Source organism: Electrona antarctica (assembly GCF_951216825.1).
Source record: "Electrona antarctica genome assembly, chromosome: 10".
Lineage (NCBI taxonomy): Eukaryota > Metazoa > Chordata > Actinopteri > Myctophiformes > Myctophidae > Electrona > Electrona antarctica.
In genome coordinates this window covers 12,789,233-12,808,394 of record NC_136791.1, presented here as the reverse complement: position 1 = coordinate 12,808,394, position 19,162 = coordinate 12,789,233, and the positions used below count along the sequence as shown (strand labels likewise).

The window sequence follows — 19,162 nt, the reverse complement described above, 5'->3', positions numbered from 1 at the left end:
ATCCAACAGGGAAGCAGGCAGAACCTTCACAGCCGGTACAATGCTCCAAATGTCCCAGACTCTTCTCCCTCTGGCTCCAAAACTATGGAATGAACTATTCCCATTGTAATCAGAACTGAAGACTCACTCCCAATCTTCCACCGTAGTCTGAAACCCCACTTCTTGAGACTCCATATTAGCCCGTAGCACTTGCACTAGCCTTAGATAGCATGTTATATAGACATAGCACTCTATACTTGTATACTCATAGTTTCATTGTATGTACAGTACAGATATTACTGTTCGACGGATGTTAGGTTCTTAGCTTGCTTATGATCCTTGCTGACTATTTCTATGTATTTGATGTATTCTTGCTTTTTACTGTAAATCACTCTGGATTAAGACTCTTAATACAGAGACATCACTCAAACACACTCAAACACAGTCACAATTTACAATTTAGGCATATAGCAGACACTCTTAATTTAAGATGTGATGTGTCTACAGAGTGATGTCTCTGTAGACTAGAGTAGATTTGTTGGAATATACTGAATAGTATTAACATGTACTGTACTGTGACATACTAGTACTGCAGTGCACACAGTTTTGTCTAGATAAATGTACAGTATGTATGCACTACACAGGGGTAGTACTAGTAACGAATTACTAAAAAGGGGCACTCCACAGAGCGCATATCTCCCAAGGAAGGGACAGACAGACGGGTACAACTGTTTGCGAAAGAGTAGCTGCGTGCACAGTGCACACACTAGAGGCAACTAGGCAAGCACACAATGTCTCTAGCCTTCGACCTGGCGGAAAGAATTATCAGACTCCTGATGGTCTTTACACACTCTGGTCTGGAAAAAAAATACAAACTTACTTTGAATAAGAGTTTATAAATTCTTGCCTAACAGAGTCTCACATTTCTCATTATATTAAACATGATCATTAAGTACCTTGGGGCTATATTAAACTAGGACCATAGTACAGTATATATGTGCAGCTATGTTTTAACACTTTTTAAGCATAGTAGTTGAGAATGAATGGTGTCCCCTATACATTTACAATTCCACACAGGAAGTATTATAATAAACGGTTAGTAGACATTATATTGCAGATATATATCGTGAAGGCAGTGTGATGCAAGTTCCCTTCTGCGGCATTCCGTTTCATAACAGCTACATTATCGACATAGTATTTGGTAAGAAATAAAGCATAGACTGATTGTTCATAGATAGTGTGTGATTGATTATATATGATACTCAGTGATTTCTTTGTTTCTCTGTTCCCAAGGGTATGCCTGGCTTACCAGGAAACGCAGGCCTGAATGGACTTAAGGTGAGTGTACAGACACGTACAATACATATAGTAATAATAGTATAGTAGAGTTGATATACATAATATTGTATATCTACTCTACTACCTATCTACTATCTGTATGTAAAACTAACTTCATTTAGAATAAGATCATTTACTGCCAAGCATGAGACTATTACAAGTCATTTACTTAGATATTTGGTGCTGTGATTTCCCAACAAAAGGTTTACAGTACCTTACAACATAAGCGTACATATTAGCAAGTTGGTAATTTAATTAGCATGTTATTGTTAACCATACGATAATTGAAATTTGTATCTGCAAATCAGTGTGCATCAACAACCAAATCTGTTATAATCTCAGGGGGAAGCTGGTATGCCTGGACCAAAGGGCTTAAAAGGATCAGTTGGACCACCTGTAAGTTGATTTACTGTTCAGCCTTCTGTGAGTTTAATGCCTGATTCATACTAAATGTAGTTACTGCATGCATTGTGCTGCACACCAAAAATAACTCTTATTCTGCGAAACCCCAGTGCATAATCGGTATACAGTAGTTGCGCTGTGGTGTCGCAGAATACAATTTCATACTTTATACTTTAAATCATACCTGCTGCTGTAACATCAACAGTGTTGATGGAATGGAATATCCCTATATGGGACAATAAAGACTCATTATGATTTTGAGTGTTAAAGTAAGACTTGAGTCTAATTTACTGTATACTTTGTCACACAGTGTTGCTCGAGAAAAACAACCAATTTACAGAGCCACAAGCTTGTACATAGGCTATTTCTGTGAGCAACACCATCATACGATGGAGTATAAATTAGGCGTTACAGTACAACAGCATTCTCATACTCCTGCAGGGTGAGATGGGTTTACCTGGTGCTGACGGCTTAACAGGACAAGATGGACAAAAGGTAATGGTGACCAATCATTCTTCTTATAAAAGTCATACTTTGGTATTCTGATCTATTATTCATGTTCATTTTGGGACTCATACTTATAGGACCACATAGGTGAACCTTAACCCTAACAGTGTACTGTATCATGTAACATAGTGTAAACAGATGAAACTACAGTAACCATAGGCTACAAGGCTGCAGCGTACTAAAACGACGCCAAACCATAGGCAACAAGGCTGCAGCGTACTGAAACGACGCCAAACATCGTCAGGCCTTGCCAAGTCGGAAGCACCATAGAAGACAGGGAGGCACCATAGGAGGCACCATAGAAGACAGGGAGGCACCATAGGAAGCACCATAGAAGACAGGGAGGCACCATAGGAGGCACCATAGAAGACAAGGAGGCACCATAGGAGGCACCATAGAAGACAAGGAGGCACCATAGAAGACAGGGAGGCACCATAGGAAGCACCATAGAAGACAGGGAGGCACCATAGAAGACAGGGAGGCACCATAGGAAGCACCATAGAAGACAGGGAGGCACCATAGAAGACAGGGAGGCACCATAGGAAGCACCATAGAAGACAGGGAGGCACCATAGAAAGCACCATAGGAAGCACCATAGAAGACAGGGAGGCAACATAGGAAGCACCATAGGAAGCACCATAGAAGACAGGGAGGCAACATAGGAAGCACCATAGAAGACAGGGAGGCACCATAGGAGGCACCATAGAAGACAGGGAGGCACCATAGAAGACAGGGAGGCACCATAGAAGACAGGGAGGCAACATAGGAAGCACCATAGAAGACAGGGAGGCACCATAGAAAGCACCATAGGAAGCACCATAGAAGACAGGGAGGCACCATAGGAAGCACCATAGAAGACAGGGAGGCACCATAGGAAGCACCATAGGAAGCACCATAGAAGACAGGGAGGCACCATAGGAAGCACCATAGGAAGCACCATAGAAGACAGGGAGGCACCATAGGAAGCACCATAGGAAGCACCATAGGAAGCACCATAGAAGACAGGGAGGCACCATAGGAAGCACCATAGGAAGCACCATAGAAGACAGGGAGGCACCATAGGAAGCACCATAGGAAGCACCATAGAAGACAGGGAGGCACCATAGGAAGCACCATAGATGACAGGGAAGCACCATAGAAAACAAGAAAGCACCATAGGAAGCACCATAGATGACAGGGAAGCACCATAGGAAGCACCATATAAGACAGGGAAGTACCATAGGAAGCACCATAGATGACAGGGAAGCACCATAGAAGACAGGGAGGCACCATAGGAAGCACCATAGAAGACAGGGAGGCACCATAGAAGACAGGGAGGCACCATAGGAAGCACCATAGAAGACAGGGAGGCACCATAGAAAGCACCATAGGAAGCACCATAGAAGACAGGGAGGCAACATAGGAAGCACCATAGGAAGCACCATAGAAGACAGGGAGGCACCATAGAAAGCACCATAGGAAGCACCATAGAAGACAGGGAGGCAACATAGGAAGCACCATAGAAGACAGGGAGGCACCATAGGAGGCACCATAGAAGACAGGGAGGCACCATAGAAGACAGGGAGGCAACATAGGAAGCACCATAGAAGACAGGGAGGCACCATAGAAAGCACCATAGGAAGCACCATAGAAGACAGGGAGGCACCATAGGAAGCACCATAGAAGACAGGGAGGCACCATAGGAAGCACCATAGGAAGCACCATAGAAGACAGGGAGGCACCATAGGAAGCACCATAGGAAGCACCATAGAAGACAGGGAGGCACCATAGGAAGCACCATAGGAAGCACCATAGGAAGCACCATAGAAGACAGGGAGGCACCATAGGAAGCACCATAGGAAGCACCATAGAAGACAGGGAGGCACCATAGGAAGCACCATAGGAAGCACCATAGAAGACAGGGAGGCACCATAGGAAGCACCATAGATGACAGGGAAGCACCATAGAAAACAAGAAAGCACCATAGGAAGCACCATAGATGACAGGGAAGCACCATAGGAAGCACCATATAAGACAGGGAAGTACCATAGGAAGCACCATAGATGACAGGGAAGCACCATAGGAAGCGCCACAGTTGACAGGGGGAAGCACCATATATTGTATGTTATATTGACCAACAGTGTGCTAAAACCAACACTATTAAACAGATCGTTCATGTCCTTGCTTATGATTGGCTAAGCCATGTTCGAAGCCGTTGTAAAATACTTTACATGCTCTAAATGCACACCTGTGACTGCATTACTTCAGTACTGAGGTGAAATTTAAGAGCTGGAAAGGTAAAAATCATAATTCTAGTTGCGGAAGCATTGTTGTCGTGCACAGAAAGAAGCCGATCTACAAGATACAACATACGTAGTCTGTTTGTTTGCTGTTTTCAGACTGGGTGTGCTGAGAAATATCTGGCTATGGATATGAAAACAATCATAAAAATGGAGCTAAAACAGGCTCTACATCAGTTCTATGCCAGTGTTGAAAAATGATGCTGTGTCTGTGTGTTGCTTGGCAACCATATTCCGCTGAACATCTCTGAAGAACTGCATTGCTTGGCAGAAGAATGACTATTTGTTATCAGTAAATTATTGTGTTGCGTTGTGGCCCTTAACTGTTTTACAATAACTGTAAACCAGGCCTCTTGCGGCTTGTTGCTCTATTACATTTTAACATTTATATATTTGATATTTATGTCTGTACTCAAACTGTAAACCTTTTATAGTTTTTGTTCTAACCAGAGTGTATACCGAGATGTTCAAACTTATACTTGTGTCAGCATTGTCTGTTTCTTTTGGGCTGCATTTCCTGTGCCGTTAAAATAAAACAGGCTCCAGCCGGAGTTATAACCTCTTGGCCACACCAAAGATGCCCAACTAAGTGGTGTTCCAATCCTACTGCCTTCGTCAGTGGAATTTTGGTGTAAATGTAAGCAGTGTGGCCTGCGCTGGTCTGGACACGCTGTCTCCCAATCACTTCTAATTAGCGTATGTCCACATTAACGAGCCAATGCATATTGGTAAATGGCAAAGGAATTAAACTGTAGTTTATGGACACAGCGCTTGGACGAGCCTCAATCTGAAATTATTGGAGCGTGTCCATTTGGAAAAGAAACCAAATGACCTGCCTCAGCCAGACCTCCATCCACATTTCCTTTCTATATTGAGTCTCTCACTCTATATATCAGTACCTCAACCGCATAATTAGCAAAGTATATTTACAAGACTGCACTCAATCAATCCATGTGTATTATGGTAAGACAGTGGAACACTACTGTAACTACGGGAACAGATCGCCACTTCGAAACACCCCCACTTCGAACACCCGCCACTCCGAAAACGTTTAGTCGAAATGGCGGGGTCTATCGAAAAGGGGTTTAAACCCCGCCATTCCGATGAATAGTGTAGCTGAATAGTGTAACTACAGTCAAATGAATGTCATGGTGTATTTTTTTAATATGAACTCATAGACTACAATCTCAATTTAACATAATTGCCCATTGTTTTCTGAATAAAGGGAAACAAGGGTGAAAGTGGAGTACCAGGCATTCATGGGAATCCAGGACTGGAGGTATATTTATGTTTTATGGACATTTTTTATAAATGGCATCTATTTCAAAGGACCATACTGGCATGTTTAGACCCTTGATGACTTAACAGTCTCGCTGACTTGGACAAAATAGCAACATTTGAATTACTTTGGAGAACGTAGTTTTAAAATAAAGCCATTAAACAGAATGTTTATGTACGATGTATGGCTCAATGCTGTGAATAGAAGATAATATGTACCGTATTGTGTCGAATATAACGACTTTGATTATAAGACGACCCCCATTTTTCAAGACTCATTTGTGGAAAAAGAACATTGAATGTCAAATAGTCTAGTCCCCGATTATAATACGACCCCGTTTTTTTTCTTATATTCAGGCCAATGGTATTTACTCAGTGTGATCCAGAAAATGACTTTACACAGTGCTGTAATTGAATACACCAGTAACATTGTTTTGATAGTATATCTTAAAAAGCCTAATTCTTACTTTGGTGAAAAGGTGTCATGTCGTGCGACAATATCAGTAGACCAACATGACTTATTTTAATATTTTCATCTGAAACATGTATTGACGCAAATTATGTATTTTTTTGAAGAGCGACATGACTATTTTGCCTTAGCATAAATTAAGCTTAAAGGACAACTTTAGTTTTTTTCAACCAAGGTTCATGTTTTAGGTTGTTATTAGAGAAAGTAAAAGATGAGTGTTAATTTTTTTTCATTTGCTGCTTTCTTTCGTTTTAGGGATTTTAGCTGTTTTTGACAGGGGGCGGGGCATTCGAGCATGGGGCTAAATATGTATTTTTTGACAAAATATTATGGCGATTTTATTTTATTTTATTTACTATAGCCATAATAGACCTCGGGAAATTACATCTGGCCACAGAAGATCACAGGATCTTCAGGATGGGGGGAAGCCACACTGTGTGTCATAGGCTCAATATGTCAGTTTGATACATTCAGTAGATCTCGTGATCATTTGTCGCGAGATGTACATTCTTGGGGTCTAGTAGGACTATAGTAAATAATAATAAAAAAAAAAAATATTTTGTAAAAAAAGACATATTTAGCCCCATGCTCGAATGCCCCCGCCCCCCTGTCAAAAACAGCTAAAATCCCTAGAACGAAAGAAAGCAGCAAATTAAAAAATCTTCACTTTCTCTAATAACAACCTAACACAACCTTTTACTTTCTCTAATAACAACCTAACCCAACCTTTGACTTTCTCTAATGACAACCTAAAACATGAACCTTGGTTGAAAAAAACTAAAGTTGTCCTTTAAAGGAGAATTCCGGAGTAGCCGTTTTCTTATCGTAATCTGATGATAATATATAACCATTAACCACTGGTAGAGACAAAAAATAAAAAAAAGTATTCTTTAGCGCGCTGTAGCTCTGAGCAGGGAGGAGGGATCTATCAGCCGCTCGCCTTAAACATTTGCCCATTTGGGACAAAACTCTGTAAACAAAAAAAAGAAGTTGAGCGATCAAAATACGCGATTTAAAGATAGACCCGCCGCAGCTGACGAGCTCTTGGCATGGATTTTTATTATTAAATGTTTCTGCTTCTACCACTGGTTAATTGATATAATAACATCAGAATTCGGTAAGAACACGGCTACTCCGGAATTAACTAAATTATGTTTAAGGGAAAACCAGGGGATCCAGGAAGAGCTGGACAGCCAGGACATCCAGGAATGCCAGGCACTAAGGGCCTCAAGGTACTGTAATGTTTATACTATAATGTTTGTAATGTAAGGTCAATCATTCATTGTGTACCAAATAATGGGTAGATGAGTGCAGTTTCAGAGCATGTTTATTCTAATGATCAATCGATTGTGTTCTGGTTTGGATCAGTGGAACACTGGAACTAACGCAGTATATAACCACAGAGGTGGGGAAAACAGCCTTTTGTTTTAGTGCCCCAACCACGTGGAATGACCTACAGCTTAAATTAAAGATCTGTTCTCCCATAACATACGGTCAATTTAAATCTTTGATTGCAGACTTACCCCCAAGTGTCTGCAACTCTTTTTAAACATAGCCTACGTGCTACGTCACGCGATGAGGAAATGTTACTGTTAGGCAGTTATAGCGGACCCCCACAGATAATAATAATGCAGCTGGTAATTAATTGATTTAATCAATTCTTGTTTGTTTTAATGTTATGTTATCAATAACGTGTTAGAGTTTTGCCTGTTATTTGTGGGCCCACTTGCAATAATCCTCCCGGCTCACCCAGGCCCACAGGTTGTGAATCGTTTAGGGTTTGATTTTGGGGTGAAAAATGGAAACTGAGACATTTTCTTAACCACTCTTTACCCGCATTTCCTTAAACATCTGCGTTAAGCACAAGCCCTGATTAATATGACAAATAGTGAAAATAGGAGCTCACAGAGCGTCACATTGCGATGCATTCATTATTATTTAATTCAACTTTAAACATACTATATCAAACATAATTTATAAGACATGCATTTCTCAAAAGGAAATGCCTGTATTTAATTCAGTCTGACCAGAAGCAAGGATAACCTATCACCACAGGCCATAAAAATGAATGACCAGAGGCATGGAGTAGCGGGCAGGAGGGGGTGTACAGACTAGTATAGCATATTGTCACTACGGAAACCTATCTCCATATTCAAACTTTTGGTGTTTTTTCGTAATCACCCTATTAGATCATACTGCAGAGTCAGACAAAAACATGAAAAGTAGCAGTTCCACAAGCTCGAAACGTGGTGTGAATTGATGCATTTTGTGCAGTAACAATTTTGGACAGAGACGATATATGCGTATATATCCTCTGTCTGTCTGTCTGTCTGTCTGTCTGTCTGTCTGTCTGTCTGTCTGTCTGTCTGGGAGGCATACCATTTCGGGTTTATGATCGGATGATAACTTATCATGTTGTGGTCTGGTTTGTAGTCATCAGGCTGGAACCCCCAAACCGGAAACCCCAAATAATTCCCAGCATCATAATTGTAGGGCCTACCCAATAAAAGCCTTGATGTGGTGTATGAATCCGACACATTTCTTCAACTACATTTTGGAATAGTATGTTTGGTATGTTTATTCCAACTCGTAGCGACTGGCTAGACTAAAAACAAACAGAACTCTATGAGAGGGGATCAAAACAACGATGCCGATTTTATTTGTATATATTTTATTTTTTATTTTTTATCATCCGGTCTAAACCACGCCTAGACCGGATCACACGAGCGATTTAGGAACACAGACCAGGCTTTCCTCCGAGGTGGAAGGTCTGGTGACGCGAGGTTATACATATACAACACTTATCCACTAATCCATATGTTGTTTTTGTTTCATCAGGGTCAACGAGGTAGCCCAGGTGAAACAGGAGAGGAGGTAACTAAGACACAACTTACACATGAGGACAGATGCTATCAGCCTGTTGACCACTCTATGATGGGAATCTCCAAAAATCTAAAAAACTACCAAATGTGACATTTCCATTTGAGCTCTAACAAATTGTACTAATTGGGGGGTGTGGCCTAATGCATATCTAACTGGGGCTCCTTGAAATTAAAAAGGTTGAGAACCACTGCATTAATAATGTAAAACTCCTCACAAAAGGTTTGGAAACTTAACTTTGGTCGATTATTTCTCCCCTTTATTAATACCAATTGATTGGTATTGTTGCGACCGTAGGTCACATTTACTATGAAAACCTGCATCTCCCTTCCGTCAGTTAGTTAGTCACCCCACGTCTCCATATGGCCACGCCTCGTGACATCACACCTCCATATATGGTCATGCCTCGTGACATCACGCCTCCATATATTGTCACACCTCCATATATGGTCACACCTCGTGACACGTCACGCCACCATATATGGCCATCTCCATATATGAAGATCATGACACTGACCTCATCTAACCCTGGATAACCATACATGGAGAAGACTGGATCATCACCTAGATCTGCATATATGGAGCTGGCCAGTAACTCTACATCAGACCTCAAACCCTTAGATCTCCATATATGGAGCTGACCTGTTCTTACATTCCATATGTTGATCCGTCCCCACCCGTCCTTCCTGTTCTGACATTCCATATGTTGATCTGACCTCATCAAACACTGTACACTCAAGACACGCTCCATATATGGCCAGTACAAAATTAATTCCTTATGTTAATCTGACCCCCCCATGCCAAAGCACCAGCACTCGCACAGCAGTCTGCCGTCACCCAGGCGTGCACGTGAGGTCGCTTCTCACCCTCAGTGCGTCTTACTGGTATTTTATATCATTTTTATCGTTGATTAGTCACCTTTACAATGAGGTATTGCTTGTTAGGACCAGGCATTTGTGGAATGAGCAACACAGCTAAACGTGTGGGTAGCGCCCACCAAGGCAATTGCCAGAATCCCCTGCAATATTGTTCTGTTGGTATTCACCCATGTTTTGAGTTAGTGGATTGGATGATTGCACTCTCTCACAGTAATAAGGAAAAAACAACACATATTCTTACACTTTATTAATTTTACACTCAAGTATAGCGTGTCTAAGATCCATACACAGCCACAACAGCAAGGCACCTCCTCCTCATGCTGGTCACCAACTTTTGCTGTGGGATATCGGGATGAGATTCTGGAGTCAGTGGCGATCCCATATCTTCAGAATCTGGGACCTAACGCCATCCTTCAGGATGACAATGTTCACCCCAGTCCCCCACAGAATCAGAATCATCACAGAGTACCTCCAGAGTGGAGAGGATGGAATGGCCTGTCATGAGTCCAGACCTCAACCCAATTGAAAACTTGTGGGATCAGCTTGGGTGTGCTGTACGTGCTAGAGTGACCAACATAACTACGTTGGCTGACTTGCAACAAATCTTGGTTGAGGAATGGGATGCCATCCCACAACAAAATGTGGCTCGGTTGGTGACCAGCATGAGGAGGAGGAGGTGCCAAGCTGTTGTGGCTGTGCATGGATCTTCGCTACTGAGTTCCCTATACCGAGTGTAACATTAATACAGTGTAAAAATGTGTGTTGTTTTCCCTTATTACGTGGGAAAGTGAATCATCCAATCTACTAAGAAACTCAAAACAAGGGTGAATACCAACAGAACAATATTGCAGGGGACTTTGGCATGAACAACACATTTAGCTTTGTTGCTCATTCCACGAATGCCTGGTCCTTACAAGCTGTACCTCGTTGTAAAGGTGACTAATCAACAATGAAAATTATATAAAATACAATGCCAATTAGTATTATTAAAGGGGATAAATTATCGACCAAAGTTAAGTTTCTGAACTTTTTGTGAACTTTTTTGTTTTTACTATCAAATCAGAGATAGAGTATTGTCTCTTTTAATGCGGAATTGAAAGAAGACTGGGTTTTATTTATTACAAGCTAGACTTATTGCCTTCTTCAAATATCATTGTTCAACATTAAGCCAACAGAACAACAGAACAATTCATTTGATGCCTGCCATGGGGAAAAAAGAATCTTTCAAATAGCAGATTTTAACAGTCTTTGAACATTTATCATATACAGGCCTATTGTCACTGTTAGCCAGAAACCTATCTCCATATTTCAAAATGTTCTTGTTTCTTTTCCAAGAACCAATGCCCTATTTTATAGCCTACTTAATCGTATGACAATGTTGTACAAAAGTAGCACAAATAGCTAAGAGATTGTAGATCAGCTATTTTTTCTACTTTTGAACATGTTTGCAACTGACGTATATTCAATGCCACCTCTGTGTAATTGATGGCAGAATCTGTCTCTAACTAAAAAATTGCATTTTCCATGATAGGGAAAGAAAGGTGAGGTGGGACAGCATGGCCACCCAGGAGCTCAGGTGAGTTTGTTTAGAAAACAATAGCTTTGTTTTTAATATCTCCAACTATTTAGTCTTCATTAGCAATAATACTGTACGTCCTCAAGGTTTAATGCTTAGGCTTCTTTTATTTACATACTCCTTTTAAATTATACATACATTAAAAAAGAATCTTGCCAGGTTTATAGGGATGACACATACATACCAAATACATACTGTAGCTCTTTCACTGAAGGACCATGGTGCCATAGATTGGCTGCCTCAATACTTTGAACAAATCAATTATTCATTTGGATGCAGAGTTTCACAAAACGTTTCAGCTAGAGACCCAAAAGATAGATTTGGTATCTCCCCGGCACTCAAATTTACAAAAATGCATTATGAATTAACCACTAAAGCCCATTTTCAAAAAAAATGACAATAGCCAATCTTGAAGCTGTTGTGAGCTTGTAGATCTGCTATTTTCACTATTTATTACACGTTTTAATTTTTTCAAAATTTCTGAAATTCTTTTGGAAAATTATTTGAACAGTTTTGAACATTTCTGAAAAATGGTAATTTCTTTAAAAATGTTGACAATCTTTGGTACACCGACTGGCCTAGCGGTCCAGGAGCATACAGTACCACATAGCCTGACTAATGCAGCCTGACATGTAACGCCAGGGCTCCACCGGACGCACTGCGTCTCCGTCGCGTGCGTCAAAAAACGCACCGGTTCAATTTTTATGCACGCGTCGCGTCTCCGTCAACGCAACGCAACGCGGGCAGTGGAGCCACCCTTCATTGATTAAAAAGGGAACATTCCCTGGCAGTGACGGAGACGCGACGCTGACGCCCCCGGTGGAGCCCTGGTGTCAGACTACTGTCTGTAATGGTCTTCTCTCAGGTCTCCAATTATTTGTGTATTTGTTATTTGAGCGGCTGGATCTGAATTCAAGTGTATAAACATTCTAATTGGAGAGAATGAAAATCCTTTGGTTTGAGTGTTTAGCAGAGTCAGTAAGAATTTGATCTGTCTGTTTCTAATTTCTTCATTTCGTTTTAACAGGGTTCTCACGGTGCAATGGGCCCAAAAGGAGAGGTAAGTAAACGTCAATGAATGTCCAACTGCCTTTCTTTAATCATATTGCTCTGTTTGTAAGCACTAACAGGATGCTTGTAATTGTGCCAGAAAGGGCTAACAGGAGAGCAAGGGCAGAGAGGTCCAGGAGGTCACGATGGGAGACCTGGACAGCCAGGGATGACCGGTCCACCTGGTCCCAGAGGAGAACATGGAGACCTTGGCTCTCCTGGTCCACCAGGCCCTGAAGGAAGATCTGTATGTGCAGCATCCATTGTGACACATTTCTCTCATCCTGAGTATGCACTATGCACATGTATCACTTTTCCACCAGGACATGCACCCCCCCCCCCCCCCCCCCCCCCGCCCCATCATGAGTGGCAAAACAATGAGCAGCGTGGAGTGTTGTAGTTTAGAAGCACTAGTTGGAAATCACTCAACGGTCCCGCATACCACCTATTTCTAAATTGCAGATACTGCAGGAGGCTGCAGGACGTTGTTATTGAAAACGAGCGCTTCCGAACTCTGACACTCAGAAAAATCAGAATCAGAAAAAGTAGCTCATAACAAGTCTATGGTGGATTTTTACGAAACAAAAACTGCAGATAAGATAGAAAGAGGATAATTCAAGCTTTCCGTACAGCTGTAATGTTGATGAGTTTATGATGATGATGTCAGGCGCATTGCCTCTATATGCTACAATCTATTTAAATTGAACCATTGACAATTTAAAAAGAATCCATAATTGGTTAAAAAAAACTATGTTGCATTTTATTTTTTAAAGGAAAGGCATATGTCTGAGACGTACATCCGTGAGATTTGCAGAGACGTGCTTCGAGGTGAGTGTTGTGGTCAGATCATGAGATCTGTGTCAGTGAACATGTTTTATGGTTGTTGCCAGCCTAAAACTTTTATCTTCACATTTAATGTTTTGTGCAAAAATAGTGAAAATAGTACATCGGGATGAACTGTAGATAAATTATTTTTCCAATATTCGCCTATAATGGCATGCCCAAAGTAAGGAGGACAGGTTGAAAGTGGTTAAGCCTGTCTGTGGGTTTTTATAAATAGTTAACCAAAGTATTAAAGGAGCACTTCACACATTTTCAACTGATCTTCATATAATTGGTCCTCACCAATGCTCATAAATTATAATATGGTACCATTTTTGTATATTCACTCTGTGTCTCATAGGAGGGCTGTGGATAGTTCAGAAACCCATCTACCAGTGACATCATTGTTAGGCAGATCTCCATTTAACTCCACCAGGCCGAAGGCATGGGGAGAGAGTATGTTTTGCACTCCGTTTGTGTGTGTGTGCGTGTGTGCGTGCGTGCGTCTGTCTGTTACCAGCCTGTTATAGCGCCACCAGGAGGCCGACCTTAGGAAAACACATTTTTTGATATTACTCCTCTAGATTTTGTACAAAAAATCCCGCAAATCGTTACACAGGATCTGTCCGATATTTCATATTCCATGCTAATTGGCTGACATATGCGTTAAAATTTTGCAGGATTTGCTTTGAACAAAAAGCCTCAAATCATGACCGCAACGTGCAATTTACGTGAAATCTCTCACAGACTTTCCAACTAGCTGAGGAATATATCCCACCCTTTTCACATTGGCCTGTTATAGCGCCACCAACAGATGGATTTTTTCAAAACACATTTTTGGAACAAAATGCCTCAAATCATCCAATTGCCATCAAAGGCGTAAGCGCAAATGGCACCCTTTTCACATTTCACAGGTGGATTTTTGCAAAACACACATTTTTGGAACAAAATGCCTCAAATCATCCAATTGCCATCAAAGGCGTAAGAACAAATGGTACCCTTTTCACATTGGCCTATTATTTATTTTTGCTTCTATAGTATGCCAACATTCCAGGAATTGAAAGCCTGCCATTTGTATTTGCTTGGATTCCCCATTGATGTCACTGGTAAGCGGGTTTCTGAACTGTCCACAGACCGAGTATAGACAAAAAACAGTACCATAATATAATGGGCATTAGCAAGAACCAATTAGCCCTTCGCTAAGTCCCTCCCCAACCCGTCCTTGTCCAATAGGCATGTTAGCAGCGAGGAGACAGGGCAAGCTGTCCTTCTCACCCATTGAGATGCATGTTAAATGACAGGATTTCGCCATATAAATAATCGATCATTTCATTGACCTGCATAGCAACGGTTGCTAAACTATTTGGATTGGCTTTGGACAATCGCTTTTTGGGGTGGGGTTTAGCGAAGGGCTAATTATATGGGCAGAGGTAGATGGGTTGAACATGAAGTGGTCCTACAAGAGCTTATGACTAAATAATAACTATATTAGTAGTTCTATTGCAGGGGTTCTCAACCTGGGGGTCGCACAATTATTTTGGAGTGTACCCTAATTATTATTATTTTATTTTTTTATTTTTTTATTTTTTTGCAACTAAATGGCTGGAAAATGGACATTTTGAGTTTACATAGTACATATAGTGCATGCATAAACGTTCCTCAATGATTATCTGGTTTCAGTATTTATTTATGATGTATTTTCTCTATTATTAAGGTTATTGTAGCGGTCAATTTGTATTGGTGGTGGGGAGGGGTGTGGGGCGGGGGTCGCGAGACATGGCCAAAGCATTTCCGCAATATGGCATCACAACGCAGTATTTTTTTTTTAAAAGAAGAAAATACAATAATTGTACATACAAGGTTTCCACCTGCAGTGACGATATCACGAATGTCGTGTTTTGTGTCATCCCAGCTGAGATGCCCTCGCTGCAGCTTGGCAACCAGCAGGGTGCTTGTGACACATGTCACACCAGGCCAGGCACTCCCGGCTCACCGGGGCCGACGGGGGGCCAGGGGTCCAGGGGGTTCCCTGGCCTACCGGGCTCCACTGGACAGCCAGGCCACCCGGGTCGACCAGGGCGACCTGGCGTTCATGGAATGAAAGGTAAAATCAAGGTCCTGTCACTGTGGATCAATTTGATTTGCTCTGTGTGTGTGTGTGTGTGTGTGTGTGTGTGTGTGTGTGTGTGTGTGTGTGTGTGTGTGTGTGTGTGTGTGTGTGTGTGTGTGTGTTAGTGTCAGGGTTGACGTCACGACTACCTAGTCGTTACGTCACTCCCTCCTTTTATAAGGCCTCGTGCCAGAAAATATTCTCTGACGGATTTAAGATTTCTGTAGAGTTACTTCAAGAAGATAAATCTAACTTTAAACCTAAGTTAAAGCTTCCATCTCTAAACCCGGAATCCCATCTATTCGGCAGCCTCTAGACAAGACGTTACATCTAGTCAGCACTTCCGCACTTGTGACCGCGGAATATCCTCAAACCCTACAGTTAAATCCGTCCAAGATTTTGGTCGCAGCGGTTGAGCATGTCTTCATGCTCCGTTTCACCCAATGAATCTCCCCCTACCGGCGACAACCCGCCTCCGGCTGGGGGCAACGTTGAATTCCCCTGCCCAGGTTGCACGGTCAAAGTTGAACCCCAAGATGGAGACTAAAATATCCTAAAATATCCCCAAGATGGAGATTATACCATAGAGTATATAAAAGGATAGAGACTGAACTGGCGCGAAGCTCCGCCCCCCCCAGCTATTCATGTCAGTGGAAGTTGCTCAGTGGCGTTTTGAAGCACCCGGAAGACTGCCGGAAGTACCGTCTCAGAACGTCTACTTCCGCATTTGACCACCAAATTTTGGTGGTCAAATGCGGAAGTGCAACCGAGCGCTCAACGTTAAAGCCCAGCTGCACGGGGTTTCCCGGTCATGAATCCACGGGTCCGCCTGTAGTCCCTCCTCCTACCACTAGGGAGGAGAGCTTCAACGTTGAATAGCCTCACTGGCCCCTTGGATTATACCCCCAAGGAGATTATACCCCCAAGGAGATTATACCCCCATCCCCGGCTACTTCAGCCATTCCCCCCTCCCAATCCCAGGCTACCTCAGCCATCCCAGGCTACCTCAGCCATCCCAGGCTACCTCAGCCATCCCAGGCTACCTCAGCCATCCCAGGCTACCTCAGCCATCCTCAGCCATCCCCCCAAACCCGCGTGGACGCGTTCCTCGAGGGGGGGTACTGTCAGGGTTGACGTCACGACTACCTAGTCGTTACGTCACTCCCTCCTTTTATAAGGCCTCGTGCCAGAAAATATTCTCTGACGGATTTAAGATTTCTGTAGAGTTACTTCAAGAAGATAAATCTAACTTTAAACCTAAGTTAAAGCTTCCATCTCTAAACCCGGAATCCCATCTATTCGGCAGCCTCTAGACAAGACGTTACATCTAGTCAGCACTTCCGCACTTGTGACCGCGGAATATCCTCAAACCCTACAGTTAGGGGTTGGGGTTAGTTGTGCATGATTTATATGGTACTTACTGTATATGGTACTTAGTTGTGCCACACACCCAATATAGCAGATCTACAAACTCAAAACACATCACATTGTGTACTGTAGATTGTCTGTTTTTGGTGTGTGTGTGTGTGTGTGTGTGTGTGTGTGTGTGTGTGTGTGTGTGTGTGTGTGTGTGTGTGTGTGTGTGTGTGTGTGTGTGTGTGTGTGTGTGTGTGTGTGTGTGTGTGTGTGTGTGAGAGAGAGAGAGCGCACGTGGGAGACCATATGCATGTGTGTTATAAACATTTTCTTGCATGGACACGCACCCTTCCTTGTGTCTGTAGGTGATGCAGGTTTCATGGGTGAGAAAGGTAACCCTGGAAGGACACAGGTTGGAGATCCAGGACTCCCGGGACCCGCAGGTAATTAATATGACGACAAATAGGTTGAATCACTTCACACTCAGAAAATGAAAAGTGATTTGCTAAGCCAGTGGTTCTCACACTTTTTCATGTCAAATACCCCCAAATATATATGTACAGTATGTCAAAATATATATTCTTTTGAAAATAATTTGCCTATATGCCAGGACGAAAATAGTTAAAATGCAGATATTAGGTAGTAGCAAACCAAGTATGCAGAACAATTGTTTTTTTACATGATTGTGACATTGTATTGCTTATCTTCCCAGGGCCAATGGGTCCCCAGGGGTACAGTAAGCCAGGGCCTCCAGGTAAATCCGGGGCCCCTGGTATAAATGGATCTGAGGGTAAAAGAGGTATTCCTGGGGCACCTGGTCAGCCAGGTGTGTGTCATCCATCCATGTGCTATGGTAGCACAATGAGGCGGGATCCCTTCAGCAAAGGGCCAAATTATTGAATCGATGCAGTGTCAATACCAGCCGGCGAACCAGTCTAAAGTTCGGCTTGGAACGAGAAGCAACATTTTCCAATCTCAGGATGATTTTATCTTTGCAGTGTTTCCCTCTGCCATGGAAACAGAAAAAAGTACCTCTTTTTCACATGTGTCACATTAACTCATTGATTAGAAGTAGATCCTTTTTCCACATTGCCTCAGTTGTAAATTTGTATTGTAATAATGTAGATGTCCTTTAAATGATCTGAGGTTTGGGTCATTTTGCAGAGCATTGATTGGGTTGGTTTTCAAACCTGCAGTAGGTAGGCCTATTCTGTGGCTTGGCAGTAGCTCAATGCTGCTTGTACATTTTCTGACATTGCCCCCTGCTGTTGTTTCTTCGCATGTTGCCTTTTAACTAGTCACTCAACACTGTTAAAACACCCTCACCAGTTTATTAATTCCATGATCAATAAAGGATTTCCCCCGTGTGTAATGTCAGAAATTTGCATGTTTCAGGGCAAAACTGTGAGTTTGATTTCCTGTGATATGGATCTACCCGTGTTTCTAAAACATGGCATTTAATACCGAACCAAATGAAAAACAAAAACAAAAAAAAATCTTAAAAGAGCTAACTAATGGCATATAATATCATCACCCAATAAATATGAATAGTGAAAATAGGGGCTATACTGTATGTACTAACCTATTCATAATACCTATTCATTTTCAAATTGTGTAATATTACAGTATAATTAGGAAGTGAAAACATGCATATGCCATATTTAAGAATAAATATGGCATTTTAGTTCACAAACAATATGAGATATAGGCCTATGTGCTGAAGACTTATTTCTTGATTACTGTATTAGATATTGTGTTATTTATAAAATTGAACAACTGTATTTGAGTTATGACAACCTTTGTAAGCAGTTGGTCTGATTTTATTACTTTGTGCTAGGGTGACTTTTGTATGGAAATTGTTACTCTTAATTAAAACCCTTTTTTAATTATTTCTGGCATTTCCATAGTTTCTTTTATCTCTTGTGCTTTCAAATCTAACCGTTTTATGTCTTGACATCACATCAAGATGACCATCAGCTTTCATGGTGATGGGGGGGTCAATACAAATTAACAATTCATCTACATATGTACACATAAAATAATGTAAAAATATTGAAGAAAGGGCGAGAGTACAAAAAAGAGAATTTTCCTTTGTTAGTTGGACTGTTTTTGTGATTTCAGACAGTTGAAAGTGAATTAAAGTGAGCTGACATGAACGTGTGGCCATCTGCTAATTGTGCAGAGAGAATATTAACATCTTTGTGCAATGTTTAATGTATACTCGGCTCATGCACTTTA

At 41.7% G+C, this 19,162-nt stretch overlaps 2 protein-coding genes across 3 annotated transcripts in view; one reads left to right on the top strand and one right to left on the bottom strand.

Moving 5' to 3' along the window:
* The window catches only part of col21a1 (collagen, type XXI, alpha 1), a 50,394-nt gene extending 32,103 nt beyond the window's left edge, over positions 1-18,291 (top strand). The window contains exons 17-29 of one of the 2 annotated variants that reach the window (XM_079512060.1): positions 1,273-1,317; positions 1,660-1,713; positions 2,161-2,214; positions 5,731-5,784; positions 7,413-7,484; positions 9,091-9,126; positions 11,542-11,586; positions 12,614-12,646; positions 12,737-12,883; positions 13,410-13,464; positions 15,371-15,562; positions 17,290-17,367; positions 17,637-18,291. In XM_079512060.1, coding sequence (XP_079368186.1) covers positions 1,273-1,317; positions 1,660-1,713; positions 2,161-2,214; positions 5,731-5,784; positions 7,413-7,484; positions 9,091-9,126; positions 11,542-11,586; positions 12,614-12,646; positions 12,737-12,883; positions 13,410-13,464; positions 15,371-15,562; positions 17,290-17,367; positions 17,637-17,824 — 1,053 coding nt within the window. In that variant the 3' untranslated portion in view covers positions 17,825-18,291. Of the gene's footprint in view, positions 1-1,272; positions 1,318-1,659; positions 1,714-2,160; positions 2,215-5,730; positions 5,785-7,412; positions 7,485-9,090; positions 9,127-11,541; positions 11,587-12,613; positions 12,647-12,736; positions 12,884-13,409; positions 13,465-15,370; positions 15,563-17,289; positions 17,368-17,636 lie in introns of those variants that run through there. The other variant, XR_013790939.1, reaches the window with a different exon arrangement.
* The window catches only part of fam83b (family with sequence similarity 83 member B), a 360,421-nt gene that overhangs the window by 109,872 nt on the left and 231,387 nt on the right, over positions 1-19,162 (bottom strand). The gene's annotated exons all lie outside the window — the stretch shown is intronic.